The following is a 16,013-nucleotide window of genomic DNA, read 5'->3' on the forward strand; positions in this document are numbered from 1 at the left end:
TGTGCTGGTTGGCCCTTTGAGTAATCCATCCATGACAGGCAGTGAGTGAGGACATTAAAAGTTGCGAATTGAAAAGGACACTTTTGCAACTAAGATAAAAGGGACCCCCATTTCAGCACATTTGCACGACTCTGTCTTTTGGCTTGCATTTAATATATCTTAATACTCTGGTATTTGCCATAATCAATAACATCCTATTATCTCTGCCACAATATGTGACGATGTGGAGTCTCATGTGTGTGGAAGATGGATGGAGGCGGTGCTCCTGCAGGCGGCAGGAAGGCAGCAGGCAGGGCAGGGCAGCAGCACCGCAGCGTAGCGGCGCAGTAAGATCCAGCAAGGAGGGGACACAGTCAGACAAGGAGGAGGAGGAGGGACAGTCAGGCAAGACAAACAACACTGACAATACCGTCGTGACAGCGTCTGTCAACAGCACGGAACCACCCAGGGGGACAGCGTTTTTCATCCCATGTATTTTTAGAAACAGGTGAGTATTAATCGCAGCACAGAGGCAGATTTGTGTTGTTGGTGGGGAGGCTGTCAGCGCGCACCCCGCCCGTCCGGCTAACTAGCGGATGATGCCTCTCTCCCCTCGGCCTGGCTAGCTGTCAGCTTCCCCTTCCAACCGCCCGTTAAATTAGTCAGCTTTGTATGAGCTCCAACGGTAACTAGCTGTTTGTTGGTTTTGCTGTAATCCGGTCGCTAAATTCACTAGCTATGTAAAGCTAACAAGTAGACTAAGCTTCTTATACTATTTGACTTGTGGCTCAGTGCCAGTGTTATTAGCTAACCATCTCTCATGCTAGCTTAGCGGGACTGCAGTGCTTGTGTGCTTGCCTTGGGTTATTTGTGAGCTCGGTAAAATCGCTTTATTGTTAGTTTTGTGTCTGATGATGTGCAATTGTTGAAGCTCGCTATTCAGATAGATAACCGCAAATACATTGGAGGCTACTTACAGTCATGACAGTAATATAAAAGACTATTCTCTCCTCTGTGAACACAACATGTGGAGAGGAGTGTGCATCCTTTCAAGCTAAGTTAGATACTGTAGTTGCTACTTTTGCTGACTCTGTTGACTTAGCCTCTGTAAAATCATATCTGTTTGGTCTGTGGTGTCATAACATTTTGGCGTAATCACAACATTAGAAACTTAGGTTGAATGTGATGATTAAAAACTAACATACTGCAGACTGTGCCCTCACTATAGCCTGATCATCTGACCAGGTAAAACTGGACTCCTAGCATAATAGAAATAAGCAGCTGTATGTTGTTGGATAATGTTTCACTGAAATACTGGAGAGCATTAAAGAGAGCAGAATCTTTGGCTCTCACATTTGCATAACACCACAAATGTATTTGAATTGATGGATCCTAAAGATAGTATGAATATGCAAATCATCAATCTGCACTGCTTGAATTTTACAGAGCAGGTGAAGCAATGTTGGAGGAGATGTTGGCATGAGTATCATCTGCATGTTGGCTGAAGGTTGATCAGCCTGTGGACTAAAATTAAAATCTGTATGAGGCCTCTTGTTGTTGTGTACCCTGCAAACAAAATGAGGCACTACTTATTTCAGATATATGCAGTTCATCACATGCATTGGAGGTGTCCAGTCAAACCACAGTCCTCCAGTCACTGCTGCTGACCAGCTCCACTCAAGCATCTGCATGTCCTCAAGAGCAAATTGTCTTAAGGGCAGGGTGATATGGTTGAAATCATTATCCCAGTAACAATAATGACATTGTCTGATAATGACATGTATGATTTTGCATGTGAAGAGAATCGATCTGATATTCAAAGCAATGAACTGCGCCTCACTGTGTGTGTGTTACACATAAGACCTTCATATTCAGTTTTTTTTTTTTTTTTGTCAGATTAATGAATTCAGACAACAAATAATTGCTGAAGGATAACATGATAAGAAAATATCATATGATTCTGCTAAAGTCAGTAACAGTAATATTGAATAATTGCCCTACTTTCCACCCCTCTTTTCTCATTCTGGACCCGAGTTTCAGAAAAAAAAACTACTGTTCTGATTGCTGTTTTTTTCCTTTTGTGTGTTGCTGAAAAACTCTCTTCGGTGTCAGTCCGTCGTCACCATGACAGCGGAAGAAACGATAAATGTGAAGGAGGTAGAGATCATCAAGGTGATCCTGGACTTTCTAAACTCCAGGAAACTACACATTAGCATGCTGGCTCTGGAAAAGGAGAGTGGAGTCATCAATGGGCTCTACTCGGACGACATGCTCTTTCTCAGGTAGTTGAACTCAACAGCAACAATCACATCATAAAGTCATGCTATGGTCATGTCAGGTTGCAGCTCCAAAAAGCTGCGTGCTCTGGCACAGGAATAACGGGTAGCTATTCCAGTCTCAAGTTTAGTGTCTCTGATAGTGTCCTCTGCATTGTAGATAGTGTAACACTGCACCCGTGCATTAGATGTGAGTGCTCCCTTGTAAGTCAGCCAGCAGTGTGTCATCTGCAGTTCTACTCAGCCTGAGTATTAAATACATTATTTCACCTTCTAGTGTGAAGTGTCTGCTAACAGGCTGTCTCGCCTTTGTCAAGAATATATCACAGCAATTAGGGATTCAGAGACCTTCCAGTGTGTTTCAATTAAAACATCATTTAAATTTGTTCATTTGTTGGACATTTAAATACGAGGACTCAGTTCCAGGTGTGGATTAAAAGGCACCGTTTCTGTTTCAGGCAACTGGTGCTTGATGGGCAGTGGGATGAGGTCTTGCAGTTCATTCAGCCTTTGGAGTGCATGGACAAGTTTGACAGAAAAAGGTGAGTTCACTGGCTGAATCACTGCCGGTGTGTTCTAGTTCCCTCGTACTTTTATTTATTACATTTATTAGTTGTTTGGCTCAAAGTCACTCGACCCCATGTGCATCATAATTTCCAAGTTACAAACAAACAACATGAACACAACTCAAACTGCTTGTGTTTTAAGCCGCTGTATGTTGTACTCAGGTTTCGTTACATCATCCTGAAGCAGAAGTTTCTGGAGGCTCTGTGTGTGAATAACGCCATGTCTGCAGAAGATGAGCCACAGCACGTAAGTCAAAACGCTAAATTTGGTGAATTCATAGATTGTCAGTATGTTTTATATTATCTCAGCCCCGAAACCTCCTAAGCCTTGAATCTCCATCCTGTTGAATAGATTTTGTAACATCGCTGCTTTGTCTTCCCACTGACTGTCACTGATTGTTATTTCAGTAAACAAAACAAAAAGGCTGAATCTCAGAGACAAGAAGAGAAGCAAACAACATTTTTTAATACGTGTCGTTTGAACAAGTAATCTTAACAAACCTGATGACTTGTTAACAAAGAGAAGAAAAGGCAGGCTTTGTGTGTGTGTGTATGCTCTACAGTGGCCACACTGTGGTCAAGGACTTATCTGGATTAAGCTGTTTATGTTTCTGAGAATAAGCCATTTTGGAGAATAGATCTGTTCACATGTGATGTCCTGGAGAACACCTCGATTCTGCCAATCATAAACTCTTAAAACAGAAAACAGAGACAGCTCGTAATCAAATCTAATACTTTTTAAATCCTAATTGGTAATAATTAGCCTGCCAAATAAATAGATATGGCACACACGATTTCATATAATCACACATGCTGAGACACTCATTCTGTCTTCTCCACTCATATTCTTAAATTAGGCTAGCTGTGGGCTTGGTGTCACATGGCGTAGCTGTGGATGCCGTTTGTGACATTGTGCCAGAGCTATCGTGTCCTATTAACAGGATTGGATCAGACTTCTTTGGGCATCTGTGGGCATTGTATCAGCGCATGTGCTGACTGGCAATAGTGTGCTTAGGGCTGTGTATTGGTTGTTGTGATATGGCCTTCATTGTGTGTTGGCAATGACTTGTCAGGATGGTTCAGGATGAGATTTTAGGACAAATAGTTGAAGTGAAGATTTTCTGATCTCTTGTGTATGTTCGCTGTGAATCTGTTTTTTTGTTTTTTCAGCCTCACATGAAACATTTAAAAGTCATCTGTGCCTCCAATGTGCTGCCAGAGATAAAGCTCTTTCAAAAAGTATATTGTTTTTCTAACTCTACTGTTCAGAGGGGAATTTTTCATCTGAGATGTATTTCATGTTTTTCAGTTGGAGTTCACCATGCAGGAAGCAGTCAAGTGTCTCCATGCCCTGGAGGAGTTCTGTCCCTCTAAAGATGACTACAGCAAACTGTGTTTGCTCCTCACTCTGCCACGCCTCACAAACCATGCTGAGTTCAAGGCAAGAATTTAGCTGTAGTAGATGTGCTGTGACTCCCCCTGTGCACCTTTCTTAACGACTTCACTCCTCTAACAGTAACATTTTTTGTTGATGATGTTGCCTCCCTGTGTTTGGAGTGTATCTTGATGTCTGTGCTTGGGGTCCCTCAGGATTGGAACCCGAGCACAGCCAGGGTGCAGTGTTTTGAGGAGGCGTGCACCATGGTGGCGGAGTTCATCCCAGCAGACAGGAAGCTGAGTGAGGCTGGGTTCAAAGCCAGCAGGGATCGCCTCTTCCAGCTGCTTCTCAAGGGAGTCCTCTATGAGTGCTGTGTGGAGTTCTGCCAGGTTTGAGCAACTAAAACTAAACATAAATACAGATTTTTAAAAGTTCTTTGTACCTCTGAAGCAGTGTGTTGGTGGTTAAGTTGCTGTTGTTCGATGCAGAGCAAGGCGACGGGTGAAGAGATCACAGAGAGTGAGGTCCTCCTGGGTGTTGACATGCTGTGCGGTAATGGCTGTGACGACCTGGACCTGTCAATGCTCTCCTGGATGCAGAACCTCTCCCACAGCGTCTTCTCCTGCGCCTTCGAACAGAAGCAACTCAACATCCACGTGGACCGCTTGGTGAAACCTGCTAAAACTGGCTATGCTGACCTCCTCACCCCGCTCATCAGCAAACTGTCTCCCTACCCTTCCTCCCCCCTCCGCCGCCCCCAGTCTGCCGACACCTATATGTCGCGTTCCTTGAACCCAGCATTGGACGGCTTGTCCTATGGGCTGTCTGGCCAGGATAAGAGAGCAAGCGGCGGGGAAATAGTGCCGGGTAAAGGGGTCTCTCCCATGTCCCACTCGTTTGCCAACTTCCACTATCCCGGAGCAGGAGGCCAGAGCCTCAGCAGGAGTCTCATGATGGAGAGCTCCGACTGCCACAGCATCTTTGAGGAATCCCCTGAAACGTAAGGGATCAGATCTACAGTTAAACCCGTTTCTGTCAAACTCTTTGTGTAGAGTTACAATTGGAACAAGCCCTGTCAATGTTCTGACACACAGACTTTATTCAACACCTTGTAACATGTCTTAAATAATCTGTTGCTGTTGGGTGTGTTTTCTCTCTGAAGGTCGAGGACAGAAACACCTGTGGATAAGATGATGAGTTCAGCTGGAGCTCAGAATCTGCGTCCTGCTTCCGCTCCGGGCGAGGACGCACCATCAGCTGGCTCTGGTGACAGGAATGAGGTAAACATCATTGACCTTTGCTTTTTAACTTGTTAGACCTGTTGCATGTCACACACTACTGAACAAGTCCTGTGTTTAATTATGTTTTTTTTTTTCTTGATGGGTGTTGCCGACAGTGAAAGTCTAAACATAGGGCATATCTGACTAACTTTTTAGTACTATGTGTCTGAGTCATCCTCCTCCTACAGTTGCAGCCTCATCACTGTCAAGGCTGACATGGCTGCTCAGAGTAATGTATTGGCTGTCTCAGTCCATCATAGCTCTGTGATTATCTTTGGATGGGAGATTTTTACTTTCTGTGGGAAGTCTTGACGTGTTGTAGTGTTAGTATGACCTAATCTTTTCCAACCACTTCATGAGTACCTTAAATGCATGTGAGAAATGGGCTTTTGTATATGTAACACATAGACAGGATACATATAGGATCACTACTTATTCGCACTATGTTTGGAGTAAAGTCATATTAGAACATTACAATGTGCCCTCCAAGAGGCTACGACCTCAAGACAACCGATTTAGGTATGCTAGCATTTGATTGACTGAAAGGGGCTGGGGCTATTTCAACACTCACGTCATGTGAGATCATTGCAGTAGTACCCAAGGTCAACAGAAAAATGTCAACTGATTTTATTAACCATGTTAGCTAGCATTAACTAGCAAGCTAATTCTGGCTTCTGTCTGCTAGCTTCTAGCTGCTAGCAGTCAGGTTGCTGGCAGGAGTAAACATAAAATGGTAGATATGTCAAAGTATGAGTTGAATTTCTGTCGAAAAATCCCATAAAACAAAAAAAAAATTTTTATGCCTAACTATATTATGACTTTTTTATGACATTTTATGCCATATATTACTATGATTTTATGACTTTTTTTGGTCATACAATACCATGACGTTTTTGGCTTTTTATGCAATACTATACTATGATGTTTTTATGCCTCACTATATTATGACTTTTTATGTCTTTTTTTGCCTTACTATACTATGACGCTATTTTGCTTTACTATGCAATGACGTTTTTATGACATTTTATGCCTTACTATGCTATGACATTTTTTTGACATTTTATGTCTTACTATACTATGACGTTTTTTAAAACATTTTATGCCTTACTATACTATGACTTTTTTTGACATTTTTATGCCTTACTATACTATGACGTTTTTATGACTTTTTATGCCTTACTATACTATGACTTTTTTTCACGTTTTTATGCCTTACTATACTATGACGTTTTTTGACATTTTTGTGCCTTATTATAGTATACGTTTTTATGACATTTTATGCCTTACTATACTATGAGGTTTTTTGACACTTTTATGCCTTACTATACTATGACATTTTTTGACATTTTTATGCCTTACTATACTATGACGTTTTTATGACTTTTTATGCCTTACTATACTATGACATTTTATGCCTTAATATACTATGACGTTTTTTGACATTTTTATGCCTTACTATACTATGACGTTTTTATGACTTTTTATGCCTTACTATACTATGACTTTTTTTCACGTTTTTATGACTTACTATACTATGACTTTTTTTGACACTTTTATGCCTTACTATACTATGACATTTTTTGACATTTTTATGCCTTACTATACTATGACTTTTTTTCACATTTTTATGCCTTACTATACTATGACATTTTATGACTTTTTATGCCTCACTGTACTGACGTTTTTTGACATTTTTTTTTATGACTTTTTTTGTCTTACTATTCTATGACTTTTTTTCACATTTTTATGCCTTACTATACTATGACATTTTATGACTTTTTATGCCTCACTGTACTGACGTTTTTTGACATTTTTTTTTATGACTTTTTTTGTCTTACTATTCTATGACTTTTTTTCACATTTTTATGCCTTACTATACTATGACATTTTTATGACATTTTATGCCTTACTATACTATGACGTTTTTATGACTTACTATACTATGACGTTTTTATGACATTTTATGCCTTACTATACTATGACTTTTTTTCACATTTTTATGCCTTACTATACTATGACGTTTTTATGACATTTTATGCCTTACTATACTATGACTTTTTTTGACATTTTTATGCCTTACTATACTATGACGTTTTTATGACTTTTTATGCCTCACTGTACTATGACGTTTTTTGACATTTTTGTGCCTAATTATACTATGATGTTTTTATGACTTTTTATGCCTCACTGTACTATGACTGTTTTTGACATTTTTATGCCTTACTATACTATGACGTTTTTATGACATTTTATGCCTTACTATACTATGACGTTTTTATGACTTTTTATGCCTTACTATACTATGACTTTTTTTTTGACATTTTTATGCCTTACTATACTATGACGTTTTTATGACATTTTATGCCTTACTATACTATGACATTTTTACTTTTTTTATGACTTTTTATGCCTTACTCTACTATGACTTTTTTTTTTTACATTTTTATGCCTTACTATACTATGACGTTTTTATGACTTTTTATGCCTTACTATACTATGACGTTTTTTGATGTTTTTGTGCCTTATTATAGTATACGTTTTTATGACATTTTATGCCTTACTATACTATGACGTTTTTTGACGTTTTTGTGCCTAATTATACTATGACTTTTTTTGACATTTTTATGCCTTACTATACTATGACGTTTTTATGACTTTTTATGCCTCACTGTACTATGACGTTTTTTGACATTTTTTTGCCTTATTATACTATGACTTTTTTTGATGTTTTTGTGCCTTATTATAGTATACGTTTTTATGACATTTTATGCCTTACTATACTATGACGTTTTTTGACGTTTTTGTGCCTAATTATACTATGACTTTTTTTGACATTTTTATGCCTTACTATACTATGACTTTTTTTGACATTTTTATGCCTTACTGTACTATGACGTTTTTTGACATTTTTTTGCCTTATTATACTATGACTTTTTTTTGACATTTTATGCCTTACTATACTATGACGTTTTTTGACATTTTATGCCTTACTATACTATGACGTTTTTTGACATTTTTATGCCTTACTATAGTATACGTTTTTTTGACATTTTATGCCTTACTATACTATAACGTTTTTATGACTTTTTATGCCTCACTGTACTATGACTTTTTTTGACATTTTTATGCCTTACATTTTTATGACTTTTTATGCCTCACTGTACTATGACGTTTTTTGACATTTTATGCCTCACTATACTATGACATTTTTATAACATTTTATACCTTACTATACTATGACTTTTTTTTACATTTTTATGCCTTACTATACTATGACGTTTTTATGACATTTTATGCCTTACTATAATTTGACGTTTTTACGACTTTTTATGCCTCACTGTACTATGACTTTTTTTGACATTTTTATGCCTTACATTTTTATGACTTTTTATGCCTTACTATACTATGCCTTTTTTTTTTTACATTTTTATGCCTTACTATACTATGACATTTTTATGACTTTTTATGCCTTACTATACTATGCCTTTTTTTTTTTACATTTTTATGCCTTACTATAATATGACGTTTTTACGACTTTTTATGCCTCACTGTACTATGACATTTTTATAACATTTTATACCTTACTATACTATGACATTTTTATGACATTTTATGCCTTACTATACTATGACTTTTTTTGACATTTTTATGCCTTACATTTTTATGACATTTTATGCCTTACTATACTATGTCATTTTTATGACTTTTTATGCCTTACTATACTATGCCTTTTTTTTTTTACATTTTTATGCCTTACTATACTATGACATTTTTGTGCCTTACTATACAATGACATTTTTATTACATTTTATGCCTCACTATACCATGACTTTTTTATGCCTTAGTATACTTACTATAACTTCCGACACATATGTGACATATATGTCCCTATATCTAGAGTTGTGTTACCACATGTCACCTATAAGGGGATATATTATTATGACATATATATATCCTCTGTATATATGAAGATATAAGTTTATAACATACATGAAATACTCATAGTAAAATGCAACTTTATTAAACAACATTTAAACAACATTTTATATGAAATTTAAACATACATCTACATCTACGTCTATATGTCATCTTTTATATTTACATATATAGCAGGCCTTGGGATGGACGATATCTATCTAACACATGTCCAATATAAACAGACATACAAAAATACATGTTTCTATTAGCTATTCATATATGTCAATACAATACAACACAACAATATATGATATTGTTCTGATTTCTAACAGGTTTCACATGCTATTTTTTCACCATAGGCTATATTTTAAATACATTCATGATTTTACTTCCAATGTACATATATTCATATATGGAAATTCAACACATGTACATATATTACATTTCCGTATGGGTATTCCTGAATGTATAAACCACTTGGTTAAAAGCCAATCTCTTTGTTTTGGAGGGGTTGTGGGGTTGCTGCGTCCCTACCAGTGTTGACACCAAACCTACGCCTTTGCTCGAGACCCAGGTGGATTTGAGCACAGGTCAGTGGTGACACGTGGCTTGAGACACTGGGAGCTTAACCACAAAAATGAGTCATTACTGCCCCCCTGTTGCCTGTAAACACGCTGTTAATACAGTATCTGTGTCTGTCTGTCTCACGCTTTCTATTCTGGGCTCCTTGTGCAGCTCGGTGTGAAGTTAGTGCTTTGCTCTGCTGTGCCTGTTGCCCTGGAGACACATGAAAAGGCCAGAAACAGAAGCAGACTTTGGGGCCTCTATGATCTCACTGTCACGCTCTTATCCTCTCTGTCTTGTTTTCCCTCTCTGCCCTTCGTCCCTTTTTCCAGCACTGGCACACTGCCAGTCTCCCTCCCCTCCCCTGAAATAGATCCGCTCCCATCAGATTGTCAGGACAGGAAGCAGAGGACAGAGAGGGGAAGTGACCTGTCCTCAGCTCCCTGTCTAACCCCCCTTCCTCTAATACCTGAACTGACAGAAGACTGGGGTGGAGCAGGGTTCAAATGCTCACAATGCTGACTTTGAATAGTGAATACTCACTACTGTACTAGAGTGGTACAGGTGATAAAATTTTGCATTTAAGCGTTTTATCTAATTCGCTTATACAAGTTGATTCACCTGTCTTATTTACTATTAATGCAACAGTTGATTAATTTATTATTCATGAATGACCTATGTGCAGCAGAGAAAGAAAATTAGGAATAAAATGAGTCCATGTATTCTTTTCACGGATCAGCGGTTTTGTGCTCAATCCTCAGCTTCGTGACTCCACAGAGAAGTATGAGGAGTATTATCGCCAGCGTCTTCGTGTGCAGCAGCACCTGGAGCAAAAGCAGCAGCAGAGGCAGATGTACCAGCAGATGCTTCTGGAGGGAGGGGTCCAGCAGGAACCCCCGCCCAGCGACATGCAGCACAGCCTCACAGAGAAGTTCCTCAACAGGTACAGACACGATGGGAAAAGGTCTTAAATGCTGCCTGACAGACAGGAAGTGCATGTCCTGTATATAACACAGTCATATGGCAAACTTATTGTCACAGTAGTTCTGGTGAGCGAGTTTGCTAATCACTGAATGGCTTTTAATATTGAGAAGGAGCAGCTGTCTAGACAAGAACAAGTAGACATGTTAAGGCCTTGATAATGATGGGTCCCATGTGGCTTTCCCTGGCATGACACACACCTCCCCCAAAACCTGCCTCCACTCCACACAGGCTGCACCATCTGCTGTGATGGGCTACATCACATCACATGGGATGTGCTACATCATATCACATGGGATGTGATGTAGCCAAAAAAATCTGAAACATCTACCTTGGTAACTTTAAAATGCTTTCAAATCACAAGAGTGCATTCAGCTTCAACAACATGAGAAAAATGACGTAGAATTATTTTTTTTGCATGTGTCAGCAGGACAAAGGCCCTTTGATTTGTCCCCCGAGAGTTCCTCCCAGTCCTCCCTCTCCCCTACCTCTCCTTGTCTCTGTAACCTCTGCATTATTCACAAGGATAGCTGTGCATAATTACATCATTACTTCAGTTTTCTTTTGTTCTGTGCTCTTTGTAGTTTTAACTAGATTTAACTAGGCTGTCAACTCACTCGGTGCTCTAACAGCCTGTACCCAGAAGTGAAATACAAAGTAATGAAGGTTCCCTCCTAAACTAAATACAAGAAAGCCCTCTGGAACAAGAGAGGCAAAGGCTGAGTGTTTATGGAGACAGAGATCATGAATGTACATGCGCATGTATTTGTTTGAATTACTCAGGTCCATCCAGAAGCTGGAGGAGCTAAACGTGGGAATGGAGAATTTAGGGGAGGAGGTGAAATCTTTGGCCCAGCAGTGCAATGGCAATGGGAACACGCCCGCCTCTGAAGACAATAACAATCCCCCATCTGTGACCCCGGAGCAGAGCCGGACCCAAGGGGGAGGAGTGCTCAGCAGTACCCCACAGCGCACGGTGGGGGGGTGCGAAGTCTCGCCACCAAATGAGTCCCCTGTTGTCTCTCAGAGGTAGGTGTGTTTTCTTTTTGTGCATGGACATTATTTCATATCAAGAATTAGATGATGACTGTGTTTTCTGTTTGCTGGCAGTGGGCAGAAACAGGCAGGAGGTCAAGAAGGTGACTCTCCAGGCTCCTTATCCCGAAGTAAACAGGTAGGGATGGAAAAAAATAAAGCATGTTAACACAGCAACAGTGAAGTCAGCACTGAAAATAATGTTCCCACAGTTCTGTCAGACCTGCTGTAAATAATTCATACCTCAACAAGCGTGTAATCATCCTGCTGAACCTGAAATGACTTCTGTTCGTTCACGGTCTTTATTATTCACACTCAGTTTGTCATTTATTGTCTCTCACATTAACTGTTTGGTTCTGGCATTCTGCAGGAACAGTTGTTACTCATCTTCCTCTGAGCTTCTCTGATCTGATTTTAAAGTTCATCACATTCCCTCCTTTTTTCCTCATAGCCTAGGACGATACAGTGTAATGCTAATTTGACTAAGCAGATTACAACAGTTTCATGTGAATGGCAGTGATGTCACATTGGCATCACGAGAGGACGGATGTCAGAGGGCAGAGAAGATCACAGTACATTATACTGCTTATAACATGTAATCTGTGTGTTAATGTGTTTTTATATGTGGGTGTGTTTCCAGAGTGACAAGCCGAAAGGTCTGTTTGTGCCCGTGCACAGTCTGGAAGATACTCAGGCTATTCGTGCTGTTGCCTTCCACCCGTCTGGGTCGCTGTACGCTGTGGGATCCAACTCCAAAACATTACGTGTGTGCGCTTATCCAGAAACACTGGACACAAGGTAACCTGTGGAAGAAGAACAATGTCCATCACACTTTTGTTTCTCTTATCATGAGTAACCCCCTTCCTTTCAAAAATTGATTGATAGTGTACAAAGTCCCGTACCTGTAGAGCCATGACCTTAATTTGGCAGTCCAATACTTTCTGCTTTCAAGGTCAACATACACCATAGAGAATACCAACTACCTTTTAAATATCTACCATTTTCTCACCTTCTCTCCTACTACTTATCTGTCTTTTAATCTCTTCTCCTAAGCAGCACTCCAACGAAGCAGCCAGTTGTCCGCTTTAAGAGAAACAAACACCACAAAGGCTCCATCTACTGTGTGGCCTGGAGCCACTGCGGGCAGCTGCTGGCCACAGGCTCCAATGACAAATATGTCAAAGTTTTACCTTTTAGTGCAGAGACGTGCAACGCCACAGGTGAGCGTGCTTTGCGTGAATACACAATGACAGTCATGTTTGTTGGTGTCAGCAGCCTAATTTTTTTTTTTTTGTCTGTGTGTGTCTTTGTGTCCCAGGCCCAGACCTGGAGTTCAGCATGCATGATGGCACCATCAGAGACCTGGCCTTCATGGAGGGTCCAGAGAGCGGAGGAGCCATCTTGATCAGCGCCGGAGCAGGAGACTGTAACATCTACACCACTGACTGTCAGAGGGGACAGGGTCTGCACGCCCTCAGTGGACACACAGGTACACGGACCACTTCATCCCTCCACCCTGTCCTTCTGAACTCAAAACATGAAGTGCAGAGTCAAAGATGGAACAACTGCCACTGAGAAATGTGTGATTTTTCTGTTGCTGTCCAGGTCACATTCTGTCTCTGTACACATGGGGAGGCTGGATGATTGCCTCCGGCTCCCAAGACAAGACGGTGCGTTTCTGGGACCTCAGGGTGCCCAGCTGTGTCCGAGTAGTGGGAACTGCTTTCCACGGCTCAGGTATGGCTGCGTGTCATTCTTTTCACCTGCATGCATGGAAATTGGAAGTTGTGAGCAATGTATGAGACCAGAAGTAGCTCTGCTTCCATAATGGCTGCCGGTGCTCTAAGTCAGCACAGAAAGATTTCCACTGGAATCATATGCTGATTTTTACAGCTACACCCCTTTTTTTTCCACTCTACAGGCAGTCCCGTTGCCTCGGTAGCAGTCGATCCGAGTGGCCGTCTCTTAGCAACAGGACAGGAAGACAGTGCATGCATGCTGTATGACATTAGAGGAGGACGCATCGTTCAGGTGTACCGGCCGCACAGCAGCGATGTCCGATCTGTTAGGTTTTCCCCTGGAGCACACTACCTGCTCACCGGTTCCTATGACACAAAGGTCATGGTCACCAACCTCCAAGGTATGTTGCATTTAATGTGAACCATTATCCACCACTAGTTTCCTTCAATGTGTTACTGTAATTATTAGGAGGTTTGTATATCTGTGAATGGCTAAACCAGAAAATTTAAACTCCAAACACCTAGTAACCACCTGACCTAAAGAGTCTGGACCAAAACTTGTGAGATGTGGTTTTGGCTTTAGCAGTTGTCCGTCATGATGTTGTATGTGCCTGTCTGAGCTGTGTTTCCTGTGTGTTTTAGGTGACCTGACCAAACAGTTGCCTCTGACCGTGGTGGGAGAGCACGGCGACAAGGTGATTCAGTGTCGATGGCACACACAAGACCTGTCCTTCCTCTCATCCTCTGCTGACCGCACTGTCACACTCTGGACACACAACCCATAACACACACACACACAAGCACGCACATACACCCCCCTACACCCCTAAAACAACACTGCTCCTCCAGCACTATCAACTCGGTCACACCCTTTCAACACACCTGACACTTAGAGCCTGAAAACACACACACTCTCTCTCTCTCTCACACACACACACGTACGCACACACAGGTGAATGAGCCTTTCCCTTCTGTCTGTAGGAAACCAAATGGATACAAACCTGTGACGCATCAAAAGCACACATGTTGCATGTTCTCCTTTGTCTTCACATCTCTCACATTGCAGTTATCCCACTGATTGTTGTCATCTTGAGGAGGGTAAAACAGCAGCATCATTCATTTTCCTCACTTCATCCACATGGTGTCATTGTACATCTTCACTCCTTACAGTTGTTGAGGTTAGACAGGACAGAGTGCTTTGTTCATGATGGTGCCTTCCTTCAGTTCTCAGTTTCCATAACAAAAATGTAAAAAAAACAAACAAAAAAAGATAATATGGTCATTTTTCAGGATCAAATTTTGTCAGTTATTTTGAAGAATCCTACATTCCTTCTTTTGCATATCATTTTCTTACAGCTAGTGTAATGCTGCTATATTGTTTGGGAAAACAAGAGTCGAATTTATGGTGTAAAATGTAATTTTTCAGTGTGTCAGTAGTGAGCTTTTCCTATCCGAAGGCTGAATCTGTGGACATCAAACTGCCAATCAGTCAGCTGTTGCTTCCCTGTGGGATGTACTGATGTCTAATGTTACTGTGTCCACTGCATTACTCCAATTCAAAATGTGTAAATTAGCTTGTGCATTTGTTTTAAATTTGAAATCAGTGTTTTTGCGCTGTAGTAGTTACAGTGTCTTGCAATGGCTTGCTTGCAATGGAAGATCGTTATTATGTCGACATCAAAGGGAAATACAAAGTGTAATTTTTGGTTGAGCACCCTAGCATTCAATTTAGGATTTTTAAGTGTTTAAAAGCTTTGGTTTGTCTACTGCTGTAATAATATAACAACAGTAGGTGGCAGTCTTTTCCCATAAAAAGGGTCTAACCATATGCACAACGAAATCTGAATGGAAGCACGGGTGTTTTGATATTTATTTAGAAACAGTATTTGGGGCATATGCATTGTATTCTTTTCTTGTATTTTACATGCGCACTTTTGTCTTTTAACAATTATTTACTTACAAATATGCATATTTAAGTTTTTATGTTAATGTATAGTATAACAAATGAGGCCAAACTAATACGTACATAGATGTATTTATTTCAGTTGTGTTTATGTATGTACAGTTATTAGTATGTTTTGGAAATGCTAGTGGCTCTTGTATTAAGCCTTTCTAAGTCTTGTTTTTAAAGGTGACTTAAATTAATTCAAGCTAACTCAAGTCAGACTGCTGGTACGTTAAATAAAGTGTCTTTTACACAAGCTGTTTGTGTTGTTGAGATGAGTTTACATTTAAAAGAAGTCAAAACAAGATGCCTACATGAATGAGGGTTTATTTATCTGACCTCACTCAAAAGA

General features: G+C 40.1%; 1 protein-coding gene across 1 annotated transcript; it reads left to right on the top strand.

Annotated features, from left to right (window-relative positions):
• Positions 1-332: 332 nt before the first annotated feature.
• Positions 333-15,917, top strand: wdr47a (WD repeat domain 47a). The gene is made up of 17 exons (XM_023405927.1): positions 333-487; positions 2,092-2,261; positions 2,714-2,797; positions 2,984-3,068; positions 4,131-4,262; positions 4,412-4,588; positions 4,688-5,199; positions 5,362-5,479; positions 10,723-10,904; positions 11,726-11,971; positions 12,053-12,116; positions 12,618-12,775; positions 13,034-13,197; positions 13,296-13,466; positions 13,583-13,714; positions 13,899-14,117; positions 14,359-15,917. The coding sequence occupies exons 2-17, from the start codon at positions 2,104-2,106 to the stop codon at positions 14,499-14,501; spliced, it is 2,745 nt and encodes a 914-aa protein (XP_023261695.1). The 5' UTR covers positions 333-487; positions 2,092-2,103; the 3' UTR covers positions 14,502-15,917.
• The last annotated feature ends 96 nt before the right edge of the window (positions 15,918-16,013 follow it).

This window comes from Seriola lalandi, unplaced genomic scaffold (assembly GCF_002814215.2).
Source record: "Seriola lalandi dorsalis isolate HSWRI2012SDOR001 ecotype SW California unplaced genomic scaffold, Sedor1 jcf7180002054290, whole genome shotgun sequence".
In the NCBI taxonomy this organism is placed as follows: domain Eukaryota; kingdom Metazoa; phylum Chordata; class Actinopteri; order Carangiformes; family Carangidae; genus Seriola; species Seriola lalandi.